Below are 20,441 nucleotides of genomic sequence, written 5' to 3' on the forward strand. Positions count from 1 at the left end.
ACAATATGTATATAGCGATAGCCAAATAATATTCCGTGGCAGTTCTTCCGATATGATTCTCGAACAGCCTCGAAATGGCTTTAAACACATTCCCGAAACAGTCCTGAACTACTCTTAAAAAAAAAAAATCGAAGCTATGTGGAAATAACACCGAAAAAAATACCAAAAGGTCTCGGCGATATTATTCCAGCCAGGATTTGATCCGAAACAGTCCCGAGAAGATCTCGACCAGAATCTTTAAACGGTCCGGAATATTTCTGAGATATCTGAAAATAGCTCCGAAAGATCCCTAAAATAATCCCGAAACGGTCCCTAAATCTCGAGGCATTTGCGAACACAATCCCGAAACGGTTCCGAAATAATCCTAAATTACTATAAGTGGTCTCGAAATAACTCAGAAAAAAACCCGAACTTGCCAAAATAGTACCGAATTTATCCAGAAAACATTCCTGAAATGGCCCCGATATGATTCCAAGACCATTTCGAAATTTACTCCGAGCTGATCCCATATAGTCCCCTTGAGATCCATTAACCATAACTACATCTTATCTTTCTTATCTTACATGAAACCAAACTCAATCAATCGGCTATAATTTTAAACGTAGATATTAGCTCTAGTTACTGATTTCAGTTTACAAAGTTTAAAAAAAAAACATCCATAGTTTATTAAAGACATATGTGAACACAATATCGCAATTTAATTAGAAAATTTAGTGCATATACGTACAAGTGATAAGTTGTAAAACTTTCATTTCCAATAATTTACGAGTGTTTAAACAAATTTTTTTTTGCGGCAAGGTGCCAAGAAGGAGAGCCCTAAGCTAGACAGCAAAGTAATAATGATTTGGTACGTGGAAGACCAAGTGCGCGTAACCAACGACTAGAAAGCTAATACACTATTGGTTGGTAAGTTACTAGCGTACAAATTGCACCAATCATCATCTTGAAATTCAATATCTAGCTCATTGAGAAGTTATTTAAAAGCCGGTTTCAAAATTCAAAATTCATCTAATTTTTTCGATTCTTGCTCCACCTAACGGAATTTTTTTCTCCTTTTGTTCTTTTGTCATGGTGTCTTTTTTACTTTTTGTTGCATTGTCCCTGTTTCTGATTAAAAATCAATATCCGTCCTGATGTCACGTTGTTAAAAATTTTCCCAAATTATTAAATAAATTTTAAAAATTGCTTCAAATAAATGTTTTCATACATTTAAAAAAGCAATACGGGCAATCCCCGATTAAATCATACAATAACTTTTTTATTTCTCGATATTATGTTCTAAAATTTTGCAATACAATAGGGTATATGGCTTCAAATGGAATGTAATTTGTTATGCATTAATTTAAAACCATACCTTAAAAGATACAAGAAATTCAAAATTATTAAAAGTATCCAATATTTATTTTTTAACAACGAATACTGTTTAAGCCGCCTCCATCCCCATTAGACGGTGGCAATTCCTTTGCGCAGCCGTGCGCGGTGAATGGAAAGGCGCCAACGAACACCCACCACTGCCATCGGCGATGAACAATATTCCATTCGCTAGTCATGTACTATCAATCGGCAACCGCGGACGCGCTCCTATTTTAACGTGCCATAAGCATATATATATATACAATTATCCAAAGTTGTTTTTTAAAGTTTAAAGTTAATTTACTCAACCAAGTTTTCTGTGCAAAGTGAATTTTGTAAAATCATGGACAACTAAAGAAGAAATTAAAATTTTTTAATTTATAACGTTTTAAGAAAAACCCAACAGCTTTTTATTTAGCTAAGTGAAGAGTGTAGCGAAGGAAGACCAGGTGAATTTGTTCATGGTCCTTCGCAGCTATCTTTGGCCCGCACCTAAAAAATTTAATTAAGATTAAATTATAAAAATCGGATATACGTTCGCTTGAAAAATAAACAAACATTTTAAAATAAAACAAAAATACACAAATGTGCAAACAGTGGGTGTTCAAAAATATACAAAGTAACATATACATTTAAAACAAAGGAAAACTGAGTGAAAAAAATATATATACATATATAGATTGGGAAAAAAATTTTTTTGCAACAAACATAAGAAATAAGAAATATACAAACGAATGGTTTGAAGGTTTTCAAGTGACAATACAAATACAAAAATAGAAAAAAAAAATTTTCTATAAAAGAATCCTCATCCAGTGTCAAGTGCTTTGTTGCAAAATACAAACAAAACTATAAATACATATATTAAAAAAAATTGCGAAAAAAAGAGAACACAATTTTTGAAAATTGTGGACGTACTTATCCTAAGTGTCTGTTTTGAAAAAATCATCTTTACCCAGCAGCAGTAACATCAACCAGCTAATAATCACCAGACGAGCAACAACAAGCAGAGCAGACAGCAACAATAAAAAGCAGTACATACAAGAATTGATAAGTAGGCAGTTTTTTATTTTCCATAAAAAAATACCAGAAAATAATACAACTTTTTTCCGCAAAAGTTATATTATTTTTTTGTAAACTGCAAAGCATATATATATATATCCACGTATATATATGAATATTGCGGAAATTTTCTTACCGTTGGTTTTACTGCAACTTTTTTGCAACCAAAAATTGGGGGAAAATATTCCACTATACCAATAGGCAAAATATATATATATAAAATTTTCGGTGGTATTCAACCAACAAAAATTGCAGTTTACTTGCCTATTCAAATCCACTGTGCAAGAACAACACCAGCAAAAATTTCTTCAACAGCTGAGTTTACCCCGTTGTTCGCACAGAGCGTTGAACTTGGCGATACAGTTCAACTTCCATATCATTTTTTCTGCTTCGCAGCATATAGAAAAGTATAATATGCATACGTATGTACATACTTACATACATGTACAAATAATTTCAAGTTGCTTTTCCAGCATTCATACTTCTCCACTCAGAGAACATCATACGTGTTTACTCACACGTTCAAGTCGCTCTTCCAGTGACATTCTCCCAGCACAGATAGCTACATTAGCAACGAGAGTTGTGTACTGCTGATCAAATTTCTCAACCTCTCTCATATTTGCCATTTTTCCATCTTTCTTTGCTGCACTCTCCCAACAGTGCAATCAAGCGCACTTAGCTTCACAAAAGAAACGCGACATTGAAGCGACGAAGAAGCGAATCAAAACAAACTCTTCTGTTTGTAAACATAAACAGAGAAGCTCATCTGTTTCACGTGCATACGTTCGCACAAACAAACATATATACACACATACGTTTGTATATTGCGCACGTACATTTGTACTTATTCTGTCGTACAAAACTAAGTTTGAGATATTTTCGTCCCTATAGGAACTTTTCAAAAATATTCCTACAAACCTCAAATTATTATTATTTTCTAATATATACATACCTATATATACCAGTAATTTACAAATACACGTTTATTTCCACACGTATATATAAGTGAAAAGTGTGTGTGATTTTTTTTTTAAATTTTATATTTTTTGTTTTTACAAAACATTATACATACTACTAAATTCCGAATTTCGCGGATTTAAATCATTTAAAGAACGTCCCGTTGTCCGTGCTTGACTCTTTTTTCAAAAAAAAAAAACACAAACACAAACACCGCCACCAATTTAAATTCCCTTTTTTAAATTTCTGTGGCACGAAGAGTTTTCCATCTTCGAATTTTGCGAACGTTCTCTGAGCGGACAAATACTTTATTCGGTTTTTTTTTTGGTGAAAACCCAAAATTTTGCATAAAATGCCTCGCAGTCCCCCAAAAACGTCCGAACAACAGAGCGGCTTTGAAACACATCCTTTCCGACCGCTATTACGGCACGAACGACGACGAGAATTAGAAACCGAAGCTACACGACCAACTGGGAGCAAGCAGCATCCACACGTGGGTGCCTCTAAAACACGTCCTTTCCGACTGGAGCGCATGGATTCCACGTCACCAACGAGATGTACACTCATATTGCGCGAGAAGTATGGGGTAGCAGGGAGGGTAATCACCCAACCAAGCCATAACCGTTTCAACTCGATCGCTAGCGTAGACTCCACAATCGCAATGCCTTTCCAGTTTATTCGGTTGGCAGACCCCGATTTTTACCACGCGTCACCAGGGCGACTTACACTCGGCGCTGACGTTTATGCTAGTCTTATGATCAGCGGCACGCCACCGTCCACGATTAACGGGCTACTAATACTTTATTTCATATCCTGTTCACCCAATATATCGCTACATTCATAATCTTAGATGTTAATTCGGACTGGTTGCTTGTTCTCAGCTTTCTCGCCGCAAGGAGGCCGGCATGTTTAGGCCACCAGCCTAAATATTTTTAAAATAATTTTCGGTTCACCTTAATGCGGCCCGTACACTTAACTATTACCGGTAACTGTCCATGCACCGCCGAGAACTAATTGACTAGGGGAAAACTCGACGAAAGTTAGTAATCGGCGGGTGCCATGGACTTTTTCCTTTCTTTCACGGTCACTTCTTTTCTGAACGTCCGCAAGTGAGCTCCAGCAACCAAACCGAAGGCAAGCATTCCTTTTTTTCAAGTGTGCTTTCCATTAAATTAATCTACAGTGTGATTCATTAAATACTTTCAATTTTAAATTCTACATTTCATTTTAAATTCTTGAATAAAGAAAGTTTTGTTATTAACTAGATTAGTGAAAGTGTTGTTTTTCCATAAGATACTAACTAGTTCTCTTTTTATATTTCTTTTTGGTGTTACATGCGATCGAATCCCCATCGTCCCGAACCACACGTAATCATTGGTCCTATCGCGCCAGGAAAAACTAAGGTGAACACAAAATTCAGCCAGCGCATTAAAATTTCAAGGTGCAAATTCAACATCAAAAATTATTTGGAATTAACGGTGCAAATTTACAAGAAAAATTATTTGGAATTATTAAGAAATACTAACTATCATCCATTAGCGACGAGTGGTAATAACGAGCATTGCATACGCACACCAAATCACACCAATCAGCCCAACAAATCCCCATACATAAACCCACTAGCCATCCATGTAGACGAAATCAACGTAATAACATTCGATTATGTTTTTAGAATGACTCGTTTCACGGCAACTCGCGTCAAGCCATAGGAGCGTTCCAGAAATTTCTCCGTTCCATGCCAGCTTTGGGCCGCAAATCACGGCGTACGATTCTGCGCACAATACCGCAGGATGTCCGCTGAAGGGAGGTGGCAGGTGGTTCGCAAACATAACATCAACTGTTTGTCACCTTTCCACAGTCACGAGATATGCACAAGTAAGGACAAGTGCTATCGATGCAACGAGCATCATCATACTACCCATCACCTGGACAAAACCAAGGAATGGCGGCAAACAACAAGCGACCTTCGCGATGACGGAGAAAGCTCAGACGGGGTCTTATCCGTGGCCTTCACGGAAGGAACCAAGCCTTGGGCGCACCAAATGGATGATCAGAATGCAGAAGAAGAAGAAGCAAGAATGATGGCTCTGGCCCTCACGGAAAGAACAAAGTCTTGGGTGCAACAAATGGATGACCAGGATGCAGAAGAAGAAGAAGCAAGAGCAGCGGCATTGGCTACCCTTCCTAAAAAAACAGAGCGGCTTTGAAACACGTCCTTTCCGACCGCTATTACGGCACGAACAACGACGAGAATTAGAAACCGAAGCTATACGACCAACTGGGAGCAAGAAGCAACGACACGTGGGTGGCTCTAAAACACGTCCTTTCAGACCACCTCCCGTTCTACTCATGTGAGACGTGGTGACGCAAAAACGCGTCCTTTCCGCTCATCGCGGCGGACATCGGCTAGAACAGTCCCGTATGAATACCGAGAAGAAGACCGTGGGTGGGCACTCGTCCGACGAAAATAAGTACCCAAACGTTTTAGGACCGGCCGAGATATAACTACCCCAGCTACGCCATCAATAACACGATCGTTTATCGCGATCGCACCCACGGCAGTCATTCGCATCGAGTCCGGAGGACGCCTGCATCTGGTACGCACACTCATCGATCCCTGCTCCCCAAACACAGTGATTTTTGCCAATCTGGCGAACGAACTCCATCTGAAGGGCATGGATTCCACGTCACCAACGAGAAGTACATTCATATTGCGCGGGAAGTATGGGGTAGCAGGGAGGGTAATCCCAAGCTACCATAATAACACGCCATAACCGTCTCTACCCGATCGCTAGCGTAGACTCCACAATCGCAACGCCTTTCCAGTTTATGAGGTTGGCAGACCCCGATTTTTACCACGCATCACCAGTGCGACTTACAATCGGCGCTGACGTTTATGCTAGTTTTATGATCAGTGGCACGCCACCGTCCACGATTAACGGGCTACTGTCTCAGGCTATCATCTTTGGCTGATCATCTCGGGGGCCTACCAACAATAAGCCAATCGCAGAATACATTTTTTATCTACAACATATCTACAGATACTTCCAAATCCACATTTTAATCTAATAAGGTGCATTGAACTAAATAGAACCACGTATTTATGTATTAACCGTTTTCCTCTCATCCACAGCATTTATCGAGAAAATCACAGCAACGCGATGGAGAACAACCTACTGTACACCTACTTTATTTCATATCCTGTTCACCCAATATATCGCTACATTCATAATCTTAGATGTCAATTCGGACTGGATGCTTGTTCTCAGCTTGCTCGCCGCAAGGGGGCTGGCATGTTTAGGCCACCAGCCTAAATTTTTTTAAAATAACTTTCGGTTCACCTTAATGCGGCCCGTACACTTAACTGTTACCGGTAACTGTCCATGCACCGCCGAGAACTAATTGAGTAGGGGAAAACTCGACGAAAGTTAGTAATCGGCGGTTGCCATGGACTTTTTCCTTTCTTTCACGGTCACTTCTTTTCTGAACGTCCGCAAGTGAGCTCCAGCAACCAAACCGAAGGTATGCATTTCTTTTTTTCACGTGTGCATTCCATTAAATTAAGCTACAGTGTGATTCATTAAATACTTTCAATTTTAAATTCTTCATTTCATTTTAAATTCTTGAATAAAGAAAGTTTTGTTATTAACTAGATTAGTGAAAGTATTTTTTTTCCATAAGACACTAACTAATTCTCTTTTTATATTTACTTTTGGTGTTACGTGCGAGCGAACCCCATCGTCCCGAACCACACGTAATTAGGGAGCATAAAAGCGGCACAGTCCTAGTGACTAGAAATAAGTTTGATTTTATTATGTATTGAGTGAAGTAAGGGATTAATTTATTTGTGAAGTGCTACTATCATAGGCTCATTCCATTTCAAGACACCCGGTCCGCGCAGGACATGATTTTTGATTTTGATAGAATTTTAATATGTTGTTCTTTGGTCAAAATAATGAAACACATGTTTTTTTTTTTTTGCCTCAAAAAAATTTTTTTCGCATTGATCGGCAATTGAATTCGATAAAATGCAATCGATATTTTATCCACCTATTTTTCAACTGTCAATAACTTGTCAAAAATTAACCGATTCTCATGATTTTTTCTTTGAAATGTTCGTTATTACATTTATTTTTATATAAATTTATAAAAAATAGCATATAGTTTAAAAAACTATATAGTATTTAGTAAAAATTTATGACTTTTTTCAAAAATAAATTTCTCAAAAACTCATAACCCATTTTTTTTTTTTTGTTTAAACTTTTTCGATATTGAGTGAACAGATCATATTTCAAGGCTGAATGCATATTAGCCAAAACTCGTTGTTTTTGAGATATGACTTTTTGAATAATTTTCCCCCATTTATTGATGCAATGCATAACAGCATACAGCCCCTTTGTCAAAATTAACCGATTCTCATGAATTTTTCTTTGAAATGTTCGTTATTACTTTTAATTTTATATCAATTTATAAACAATGGCATATAGTTAAAAAAAAAAAAATTAGTATTTAGTAAAAATTTATGACTTTTTTCAAAAAATAATATTTCAAAACATGGTTATTATTTTTTTTTAACTTTTTCGATATCGAGTGAACAGTTTATATTTCAACTTACGTAAATATCTATTAGCAGAAACTCGTTGTTTTCGAAATATGAATTTTTGAATATTAAACTTTTTTTCGCCATATATTGATGCAATACATATCAGCATAATGGGCAATCAATGCCATATGCTTAAAATTAATTAAAATATCACATTTATTATTGAAAACGTTCATTTGTTATTATTTTTCAGAATTACATTGATTTTGTAACAGGGCATGGCAAAGGCTCTTGTGGCGGTATTGGCCATATTCTGAAAAATAACAACAAATGAATGTTTTCAACAATAAATGTGATATTTTAATTAATTTAATGTATTGCATCAATATATGGCAAAAAAAAAGTTTAATATTCAAAAATTCACGAATTCGAAAACAACAAGTTGTGGCTAGATATTTACCCAAGTTGAAATATAAACTGTTCACTCGATATCCAAAAAGTTCAAACAAAAAAAAAAAAATAACCGTGTTTTGAAATATTAATTTTTGAAGAAAAGTCATACATTTTTATTAAATACTAATAAAATTTTTTTTTAACTATATGCTATTGTTTATAAATTGATATAAAATTAAATGTCTTAACGAACATTTCAAAGAAAAAATCATGAGAATCGGTTAATTTTTGACAATGCAATTGTATGCCGTTACGCATTGCATAAATAAATGAGGGGAAAAAATGTTTAATATTCAAAAATTCATATCTCGAAAACAAGTAGTTTTGGTTAATAGGCATTCGGCCAAGTTGAAATATGAACTGTTCACTCAATATCCAAAAAGTTTAAACAAAAAAAATAAAATTTTTTTTGGGAAATTAATTTTTGAAAAGGCATACATTGTTACTAAATACTATATAGTTTTTAAACTATATGCTATTTTTTATAAATTTATATAAAAATAAATGTAATAACGAACATTTCAAAGAAAAAATCATGAGAATCGGTTAATTTTTGACAAGTTATTGACAGTTGAAAAATAGCTGGAAAAAATATCGATTGCATTTTATCGAATTCAATTTCCGATCAATCCGAAAAAAATTTTTTTTGAGGCAAAAAAAAAACATGTGTTTCATTATTTTGACTAAAGAACAACATACATATTAAAATTTCGTCGACATCAAAAATCATGTCCTGCGCGGACCGAGTGAGTGCCTTGAAATGGAATGAGCCCATAGTATTTAAAAAGCAAATTGCTATATTATATATGTATTTGATTTATTTATTCGACTTTTTTTGATATTGAAAAAAAATTTTTATTGCAGGCCACCTAAAACAATTTTTCCTTGGATAACTTAAACAGTTACCATGCTCAATAGTGGATCACATATTAGAATTTTCCGTTTAGTTTGTTTTTCAAAAATTTGCATACTTTACAAAAAAATTGCGAATTTAAAGTGGAATTCTCATTTCTTGTATTGGTGATAACTTCTGAACGGGTAAAGATGTTTGAACAATTTTTGTTTTCAATAGATCGAAAAACTCAATATTTTAAGCACAAGCTTTTGAATTTTTGGTAATCTACTTCTTCTAGTACTGAGCAGTTTTTAATGCAAATTTGCGAAAAAAAATTCATGGCATCAATTGTCCCCAAAAATTAAATATTGCACATTTTATGCAAACATCTTTTTTACATCGATTTCAAAAATAAAAAAATTGCAACCTTTAATGCTATAGAAATATCAAGGAATTTTCCAATGACACCTAAAACAATTTCATATATATTTCCGTAAAAATAGTACTCCACACCAAGTATAGCGAATTTTGTGATTTATTTATTGGATGGGGCGAAGCACTGCTACAACAACAGCAACATAGGGAATTTTCTTATATTTAAGTTATCCAAGGAAAAGTTGTTTTAGGTGGCCCACAATTAAAATGTTGTCCCAATCTGAAAATTATTTTTATCTTTTACTCCAATTTAAGGTTAAGTATGTAAAAACTGTTATTTTCTATATTTTACAGAAGTACGAATATTTATACTAACCTCAGGAATTACTATAATATCCGGTTTGTGTGGAAATATAAGATCGGATGGTGTTGTGAAATTCGTAGCGGTAATTGAGCACAATTTGGTAACCAGGCCCCCTTCGGTGTCTTTAACTGATATTTCGAAGTCGTAGTAGCGACCTATTTCCAAAGGCCTCTGTAATACAACATTTGCTTGGCAAACAGAATTGTACTTTGTGCACGGAAGTGTTTCGATCATAACAGTTGTTGATGCAGTATCTCCAATAAGTTCAAAAGTTAACGGATAGTCAAACTCCTCATCAATGGCACGTAATCGATAAATTATAGAACCAATTTGTGCATCCGCAGGAACCAGTACAAGACGCATATGGGTCGACGGATCGAACTTAGGATGTACGGTATCAGCTATATCTAATGACAAAGTAATGCCAATTAACATAATAACGATGCTATATGTACAAGTCATGCTATTTGTTTTATTTTTAGTTGAAATCATGCTTCCTCGATCATCTATTTTTGGTGGCCATTAAAATGTGTCCATAATTTAACACCCAATAAAATTTTTTCTGAAAAAACAAAAATTAAATTTAATAAATATATTTTATGATAGATTTCTCATGTGGAAGAGCCCATATACCATTTAACACCATAAATAAAACAAATCCAACCGGGAAAAGCAACACAGTCTACAAAAACTCCGCGTAAGGGTAAAACAGGTCAAACATGGGATAAAGTATGTATATGTGGGCACCACGAAACGTAGCTTAAAAACGAGCAAAGAACTTCGAGCTCAGATGAAGGGCCTACGAGAGTGTCCGAGAGAAAAAACTTCGAAAGATTTGCGTGCCTTTACGCGTTGGCGACCACGAGTACCGAAGGAGATTGGTGGTACAAAGTATTTTTATTGGAACCCACTTATGGAAGCAGAGGAAGAAGACGACCCCTTCTGCTGGAAGGACCAGGCTGAAAAGGATTTAAATTACCTTGGTGTTTCCAATTGACGCTAATTAACCCAGAGAAGAAGCGGCTGGTATGCCTTGTTGGGCGGCCATAACTTTAAACGACTAAGCGCCAAGTTAGTAAGTAGGTAAGGAAGTTCAAGCTAGGGTGAACACGAACATTTATATATCCACTGTGTGGTCTGATATACATCTAAAGGATACATTTAAAGAGAAATGCCAAATTTTGTTTAACCGGGTACTATTTCATAACCGATTACTTTTTCAGAACCAGGTTCTTTTTCAGATCCCGGTACTTTTTCATAACCAGGTACTTTTGCTAAACCGGGTACTTGTTTACAACCGGGTACCTTTTTGCATGGTATGACTGTGCACGTATATAAGAGTTACATTGACGCGTTATAATATGATGGCCTGCTATCCAAAGTGAGAGGCGACTTCAGCACGTATTGGTTCGGATCTAGCTCGTCGGAAAGGGATGGAATCATTGTCACATCACTTGGATTAAAATCGCCAACAACAAAAATCTACATGCTTTTAGTAGGCATTCTAACTAAAATTCAAAACCACTATTACATCTATAATGTATATTTATTTGCGAACGTCAAGCTGTGAAGTTGTGTTTTGATTTCTACTGTGCCTTATTTTGTCTTAAATCAATAAATTTGTTTGTTTAAATAATTATTGTGCTAAAAATAAGTGTAAACACGTTGTGTACTGCATTGGCAATTTAAAGTTCTGCTTTTCTTTACTAAAATAAATTGTATCTTAAAAATAATTGATAAAGTGTATATCCATACATATATACATATTTGCCGAGTCACTTTGCATATTTGTTGTTGCATTTGATTGGCATTTATATATTTTCAGTTTTCAATTGTTATTTGCTCGTGCACATTTACTTCATTTTCTTTTCACTGCCACAGCTGTTTGCATTGTGTGTTGTTAAGCGTCAGTTAATAGCGATCTTAAACTGCTCATACAGTGATCATCAAACTGCTCAAGCAGTGATTTTCTTACTGTGATCTCCAAACTATTTTCACTGCCTCCGTCTGTTTAATCAATTTTACTTTAACTTATAATGTCTTGCAATTTTGTTAACTGCCAATTGAAAGGTGATACCGAGCGTTTCGTGTCGTGCTGGCTTTGTGATGAGCTTGCTCATATGAAGTGCGCTAGTTTGACAGCAAGGGTGTGTGATACGATCAACGATAACAAGGGTGTGCGTTGGTCGTGCTTGAAATGCAGATCCACCGAAGTGGACCTTTTTAAGCTTTTCAAACATACCCGAAACGCATTCTCCGAAATCGGTAAGGAACTTTCTACATTAGGGGATAAGTTCAAGTATTATGAAAACTTGTTTAAAACTTTCAAATGTATTACCGATTCAGCTGCTAATGCTAACAGCGACAGTCGTGACAGCAAACGAAAACGAACTGATGTCTCGGCTGGCGTATTGACCCTAGACCCCGTTCAAAACATCCAGAACCCAATCGTTCCTACACCTAGAACGATAGAATTAATAAAGTCCTCTTACAGTAGAGCCTTCAACATCAAAGGCACCTCCAACAAAACTAGCAGCTAGAAAAAATATTGAACCTGCAAACCGTTCTCAGGCGACTGAGCCTGGAACTAGGAAGTTGGTTGTAGTCCCTCCTAAAAAATCGATATTCGTGTCAAGATTCGAGAGGGATACTACTGAGGAGGATCTGAAATCGTATATCTTCTCAAAAAGGAAAACCCATGACGTAACAATTCGGAAATTTAATTTTAGTTATGAAAGAAACGTATCTTCCTTTAGATTAGATGTACCTATTGACCATTTTGACACTATCTTGAGTAACGATTTTTGGCCCTCTGGGGCACTTGTGCGGGAATTTGAATATAGGCGGAATAAGAGTGTTCCAAACTTGGCAAAGATCCCTGTTAATAACACTGAGTCAAAAAACTGAACGAAAAATCTGCTTTAGATATACTTTACCAAAATGTTAGAGGCTTAAACACCAAGTTAACAGAACTGTTTTTAAAATCATTTAACTCAAGCTACGATATAATTGCTTTAACTGAAACCTGGCTGAAACCTCATGTTTTTAACTCAGAGATCCTCTGTAATGACTACCAGATATACCGAAATGACCGCCTGAACAGGGTTGGAGGTGGGGTTCTGCTTGCTGTACACTCTTCAATACCATCTGAAGAGATTTGCGTAACCGCCACCGATACAACTGAGTTCTTGTGCATACGCACACAACTAGCAAATATCCACATTTATTTGGCCATCTGTTATATCCCGCCATCTTCTGAACTGTCCGTTTATATGAATCACATTTCCTTGCTAAGAACTGTTAGTTCGATGCTAAAGCCTTCCGATTCAATTATTGTCTTGGGTGACTTCAATATGCCACACATATCATGGTGCATCTCTGACTTTAATATCGTACCAGTTTCGTCAAAGTCTTCCAACAATGAATTTCTAGACGGAATGTCTGAGCTGTGCCTTCAACAAATCAATATCCAATCGAATAAATTCGGAAGAGTGTTAGATTTAGCCTTTGTGGATGATGAATCTAAATATTCCATTAGTCGATGCGAACCCATTATTGAACCTGAAGATGCTTACCACCCTTCCCTCAAAATAGTTTACGAAGTTGTAAATTATGCTTGTAACAGCGGAAATAAACGATACGACTCCAGTTATCGCTTCGACTTTGCGAAGGCCAATTTTAAAAAATTAAATCGTGATCTATCTCGAATAGTGTGGCCAATATTTAATGCTGATGTGGAGCAAAGCGTTTCTCACTTTTACAATACCATTTACTGTCTTTTTGAAAAATACGTACCTAAGCGGATTTGTGTACATTCCGATACAAGCCAAGTATGGTTCACTAAAGAGCTGAAAATTTTAAAGAATAAAAAGTCTCGATCTTTCAAGTTGTTCAAAAAGACGGGTTTACATAACCATTACTTACAGTACTCGATTCTACGCTGCAAGTATTTTCAATTGAACAAAAAGTGTTACAAAGCTTATCTTTGTAAAATGAAAAGAAATATAACTTGCAACCCGAAGGCATTTTACGCATTCGTAAACTCTAAACGCAGGGTGAAAGGGTTTCCATCATCCATGAAATTCCAAGATAATATTTCCAGCGATGATCAAGAGATCGCCGACTTCTTTGCGGAATTTTTCAAATCAAATTACTCTATTGAGACCAACGTTTCACCTAATGAATACCCATACCATATTGATTCATGTTATTCAATCAGAGCTCCATTTATATCTTCAGAAGATGTATTATCTTATTTAAAAACTTTAAAAGTATCATATTCATACGGCCCCGACAGGATCCCGACACACTTTCTTAAAAAATGTGCCGCAAACATCTATCAGCCGCTAACAGATTTATTTAATTTATCTTTAATTTATGGCGTTTTCCCAACAATATGGAAGGAATCTTTTCTTATTCCGCTTCATAAAAATGGAAGCAGGTCTTCAATAGAAAACTACCGGGGCATAGCAAAGTTATCCGCTATCCCAAAGTTATTTGAGGCTATTGTTACCCACCACCTAACATTCTCTATTTCCCCCATAATTGCAAGCTCGCAGCATGGGTTCTGTAAGGGCAAATCACCTATCACCAATTTACTAGAATTTACCACCCACGTTTCTAATGGATTTAGAAAAGGCCTTCACACTGATGTAATTTACACCGATTTCAGTAAAGCTTTCGACAAAGTATCACACCCATTACTTATTCATAAGCTCAGTCAACTCGGTTTTCAACCCCGTCTTATATGTTGGATTTCTTCGTATCTTGGTTATCGTACGCAAAAAGTAATCTTTAAAAATACACTTTCTGGGGTCATCAATGTTTCTTCTGGTGTTCCTCAGGGCAGCCATCTTGGTCCGATTCTGTTCTTGTTGTTCATAAACAATATATCTGGTACAATTAAATACTCAAAAATCTTGATGTACGCAGACGATGTAAAACTTTTCAAATCATGTGCCTCGGTTGAGGAACATTCCTTGCTTCAAATGGATTTAAATCACTTGGTTACCTGGTGCAATGTAAATTATATGCCGCTCAATCTCAAAAAATGTAAATTCATGTGTTTTTCTCGGAGAGTTTCGCCACCAGCTTCATATACAATTAACAACTATAGTCTAGAAACTGTAAATAATTTTATTGACTTGGGAGTCATGATGGATTCCAAACTTAGTTTCAATCTTCATATTAATGCTACAGTGAATAAAGGCAAAGGTGTTTTTGCATTTGTTAAACGGTGGTCAAAAGAATTTAACGACCCTTACATAACTAAAGCACTTTTTACAACATTAGTTAGGCCAATATTAGAATACGGCTCGATAATTTGGAATCCGCGTTATCAAGTCCATGCAGACAGTCTCGAATCAATACAAAAACAATTTTTACTATTTGCCTTAAGAAATTTCCAATGGGACTCTTTAACTAATCTTCCACCTTATACTAATCGATTAAAGCTTATCAATCTTCCAACTCTTGCTAGTCGAAGGGAAATGCTTGGTGTGATATTTATGACAAAACTTTTAAATGGATCAATTTCGAGCCCATTCCTTCTGAATGAAGTGAACTTTTGCGTTCCCTCTCGGACATCGAGACACTTCAAACCTCTTCTGCTGAAACAATGTAGAACGAACTTCGAACAAAATGAACCTTTTCGGCGTTTATGCCAAGATTATAACTCTCACTCAAACACATTTGATAGCTTGGACTCCCTTTTTTCTATAAAAAAGATTGTTCTCACCTCTCTAAATTAATGTATAATACGTTTGCTTCTGTTCTCTTTAAGTATTACGCTTGGCTGATGAAATTTCTTCTGTAGCTGAGCAGTCTCAGATCGTGACGCTTGACAAACCGCTGCCCATCAAAGACTCGGCAAAATAAAAAAAAAAAAAGTTATTATATATATATATAAATCGATCGCGTGAACAGGATTAGCCTGGTTTCATTGGGCCACTTGAGGGCAGCGCGCTGCCACAACGTCCATTAAAAAAAAAAAAAAAAAAAATCGAATACTATGAATACTCACGAACGTATGATTTTCCTCCGAACAAGATGGTAAACCGGGTGTGCCCTCCCTACCTTGTGTTTCCGATACCAAAAAACTATGTATTGAAAACACCCTAATGCTAGATTCGGTTACTTAGACCCTACTTCACTAGTTTAGCACTTCATAATAATAAACCTTGATTAAATTTACACTGCCATGAAATATAACTTTATTTAATTCAAAATATAAATATAGTTATCATTTAATATCTAACCGTAGATTTTATAACAATGTGTGTGCATAATGACCATAATGGTTGGTTGGGATGCGCCTGCACATTTTTTTATACGTATATAATTATGTCTTGATCTTTATCAATGGATGGTGCTCATTCTTATATATATTGCGAAAACTTTTTTTTTATACATGAGTGTGGAGCGAGTTACAATTATTCCTAAGCACTGTACCGTATTTGCCTATACACATGGTTCGCTGGGGCACTTATCCCACAATAGTTCTCAAATTTTATGTTATATTTTCTTATAGGGATGTAATTATTTGAAAATGATATAACTATGTGACACGAGCACCTTCTTAAGTGTTAACACTTAATTCAATATAAATGAAAATTTTCAAAAACTTTTTTTTTTTTTTTTGTATAAGACCTCAATGATATATAGTTTAAGTTAAATTTGCAAATTCTATTTAGCATATACACACACTAAAATACCTAGTTTTGGTATAATAAAAATTGTGAAATTTTTCACTGACGTGATTTTGACGTGGTATCCCTCGGCTGGCCAGGCGATGAGATTATAGAAGTACGCTGTGTAAATTTATGGAACGCTATGTACCTATGTATGTATATGATAACAGAACTTTCCAATTTTAAACTTTTACAAAATATAATATTGTGACGAATATTAGCAACACTAAGGGATACTATCATCTCTAAGCCGATGCTAAGAGTGACTTGTATGCACATCCATAAATCAATCATTATGTATCTACATAAACGAGTCAATCATTATGTCTACACATATGTACGTACACGCAACGGAGAAGCAACGCACAAACACCTGCAGATATCTTATCTGAGATTCTCCCAAAAGTATGCAATTGTAATTGTGGAAGTGTCGCTCACAAATACACGCGCATATGAGAGCTACACACGTGCATCTGTAGTTATAATTATATACCAGTAACAAAGTAAATTCTGGAAGCGCCTAGAAGATGCAACGAAGAAACGAGGAACACAGTATAAAGGCAGCAACAGTAGAGGCGCGACAATCAGTTTGATTTAAGAAGTCACCTGGCGAGCAATAGTAGTTATTGTGAAGTACTTTAATAAAGGCCATTTTGCATTATTGAAAAGTGGAGTTATTTATTCAACAGTTTAGCGATACGAACGTTAGCAGAGAATTTGAAATAAGAGGAATCGCAATAAATTCGTTACAATTGGTGTCAGAAGAGGAATTGTTGAATAAATTCCGAAGACTTCGAATACAACTTGGACATGGCAAAGTGGAGTGAATTAAAGATCCAGCAGCTGAAGAAGGAGTTGGAGGGCCGTGGATTAAATACAAGCGGATTAAAATCGAACTTCAAGCACGACTAGGAGAGGCAATGGAAGCAGAGGGAATTAACGTGGAAGAGTATGCCTTTCCCCTTGATGGCGAGGAGACAACAAAAATTGAAGAGAAAAATTAAACATCGCAGACAGTTACGAGCACAGACTTGAACACGATTTTGGCTGCAATATCTGCTCAAACATTGAAGTAACATCCAAGATGGCAGCACAGGAGGCACGCATTGGGCATCTCAGCTGGAATTGCAAGAGAACCGTATAACAGCGAAGATTGAATCGCAGGAGGACCGTATAACAGAGAAGATTGAATCACAGGAGAAACGTATCTCAGGAATGTCGTCTGAAATAACATCTAAAATTGAAGCACAAGAGGCACGTATATCAGAAATGTCGACACAAATTTCAGCACAGGTATCATCGCAGATCTCTGCACAACTAGAAGCACGTATGGAAGAGAAACTAACGCAGTTTCGGGAAGGGTTCAGTGGTCGACAAGATAAAATGGAGGACGAGATAGATGCTTTAAAGATCGTATTCAGGAGTTACAATTGAACCCTCCAATAACATCAATGTCTACTCTGAAAGTAAAATCCCCAACGTTTGATGGTTCTGTTCCATTCCAGGTATTTAAGCTCCAATTTTAGAAGACCGCATCAGTGAACAACTGGAATGCTGAGGATAAAGTTGCTGCACTGTTCGTAGCTTTAAGAGGACCAGCTGCTAAGATCTTATAGACCATCCCAGAGTACGAACGTAACAGTTATGAAGCATTGATGGCTGCTGTAGAACGAAGGTACGGAAGCGAACACAGGAAACAGATCTACCAAATAGAATTGGAAACCCGCTACCAAAAAGCTAATGAGCCTTTGCAAGAGTTTGCTTCGGATGTTGAAAGATTGGCTCATCTTGCAAATGCGGACGCACCCGTGGAATACACTGAAAGGGTAAAGATTCAGAGCTTTATAAACGGCATACGGGACGTCGGAACGAAGCGAGCGACATATGCAAAACTCACATTCGCAGAGACGGTATCACATGCACTGACTCAAGAAACAGCGTGACTTTTGAGTAAGCCCGCATAAAAAGCTCATCGCGTGGAAGTGGAGAGACCAGACTGGGTAGACACAATTTTGGAAGCACTAAAAGGAACGCAGCAGAAAAACGATGGTGCCTTCAAATGTTTTAAATGTGGAAAGCCGGGGCACATTGCACGTTATTGCTTTACCAATCCTAACAGTTCCAGCAATGTGGGTGGCCGTAAACGCAGAGCTGAAGGAGATGAGCAAATCTCCAAATCCACCCAATCGTTAAACTAAAGCGAGTCAGCCGCAAGGGGCGACAGATGGCTCCCTCAATTGAATGCCCCATAATCTCTATATCGCAAATTGGAAGAAGGTCAAGCAATCTTACTGTCGGAGGACATGTGGATGGAAAGGAACGTTTATTGACTGTAGATACGTGTGCATCACATTCCATCATTCGAGCGGATTTAGTCAACAAGAAGACAAGACCATTGCTTGGAGCAAGATTACCTACATCTACGAGAGAGGACACTCAGGAAATTGGAGAAGTAGCATGTGAAGTAGCAATTGGGAACGACATGGTACTACACAATTTTATAGTGGCAGAGATTGTTGATGAAATCATAATTGGAGTGGATTTCTTAATCGACCAAGACATCAAGATCGATATGCAAAGCAAGACGATGCGAAGAACATGGATGTGCCACTTCATTTCGGCCACGAGAGAGGCTACAGCAGTAAACGAGTGCTGGTGGAAGAGAGTCAGCAAATACCACCAAAATCCGAAGCAGTCATCTGGGCAAAGATTGATGGAGATTGTGGGACAAACAAATTGTGGGTTGTCAAGGCAGAAAACAAAGCAATACCGAACATACTTGTAGGAAAAACCCTGGCTATGACAAAACAAGATGGACCTATCCCGGTAAGAGTACTCAATGAGTTCAAATCACTACTCAAACTGACCAGAGGAACTATTTTGGGAAGATGCTAAGAGGCTGAAGTAATAATCAGTTGTGAACAGTTCCAAGAGGAGGCTTCAACTAGCAATATTGATCTTCAGATGACATCATGGCATGGACGGAGGGACTAGAGGAAGACTATCAGAGTAAGGCAAAACAACTGCTCCTGAAATACGCGAACATATTCGACCAAGATGGCTCCAAACCAGGGCGCACCAACGTTGTGAAACATCAAATTGACACTGGAGATGCGAGGCCGATCCGTCAAGCTCCACGTAGTGTTCCACTGGTGAAGCAGGAAGTTGTGAGTCAAATCATACAAGAAATGAGCGACAGCGGCGTCATCGAACCATCAGCTAGCCCATGGAGCTCACCGGTAGAAAAATGAGGTTTTGCGTGGACTACCGGAAGTTGAATGACGTTACGAAAAAGGATAGCTACCCGTTGCCAAGAATTGACGACACTCTGGACTCGCTCTCTGGTACGAAATGGTTTTCCACACTGGACTTGAAAAGCGACTACAGGCAAGTGGAAGTGAAAGAGCAAGACAAAGAGAAAACAGCCTTCAGTGTCGGTGATGGTTTTTGGCAATTTACAGTGATGCCTTTTGGACTATGTAATGCACCAGCTCCTTTTGAAAGACTCATGGATCAGGTACTGGACTACATTTGAAAATATGCTTAGTGTACCTAGACGACATCATCGTATTGGGAAAGAACTTCGAAGAACATCTGGAGGAGGTTTTCCAAAGAATAGCTGGTGCTGGTCTGCAACTAAGTCCCAAAAAGTCTTCGCTGTTTAAAAAGAAAGTAAATTATTTGGGTCATAAGGTAACGACAGAAGGCATCTGTACTGCGAATGAAAAGATAGAGGCAGTAAAGGATTGGCCAAGACCACTGAACCTGCATGAATTGAGAAGTTTCCTTGGGCTGTACACATATTACCGCCGA

The 20,441-nt window shown here is 37.0% G+C and overlaps 2 protein-coding genes across 5 annotated transcripts in view; one reads left to right on the forward strand and one right to left on the reverse strand.

Moving 5' to 3' along the window:
• LOC137237035 (palmitoyltransferase ZDHHC15B-like) overlaps positions 1–10,652 on the forward strand; it is a 33,880-nt gene extending 23,228 nt beyond the window's left edge. The window contains exons 3-4 of the mRNA XM_067760178.1: positions 9,930–10,357; positions 10,422–10,652. The gene's annotated coding sequence lies outside the window, so the exon portion shown is untranslated. The remainder of the gene's footprint in view (positions 1–9,929; positions 10,358–10,421) is intronic.
• Cad86C (Cadherin 86C) overlaps positions 1–20,441 on the reverse strand; it is a 2,678,031-nt gene that overhangs the window by 2,375,430 nt on the left and 282,160 nt on the right. For all 4 annotated transcript variants that reach the window (XM_067760173.1, XM_067760172.1, XM_067760174.1 and 1 more), the window contains exon 2: positions 9,952–10,501. In XM_067760173.1, coding sequence (XP_067616274.1) covers positions 9,952–10,431 — 480 coding nt within the window. In that variant the 5' untranslated portion in view covers positions 10,432–10,501. The remainder of the gene's footprint in view (positions 1–9,951; positions 10,502–20,441) is intronic.

This window comes from Eurosta solidaginis, chromosome 1 (genome assembly GCF_040869045.1).
Source record: "Eurosta solidaginis isolate ZX-2024a chromosome 1, ASM4086904v1, whole genome shotgun sequence".
NCBI classification, from domain to species: domain Eukaryota; kingdom Metazoa; phylum Arthropoda; class Insecta; order Diptera; family Tephritidae; genus Eurosta; species Eurosta solidaginis.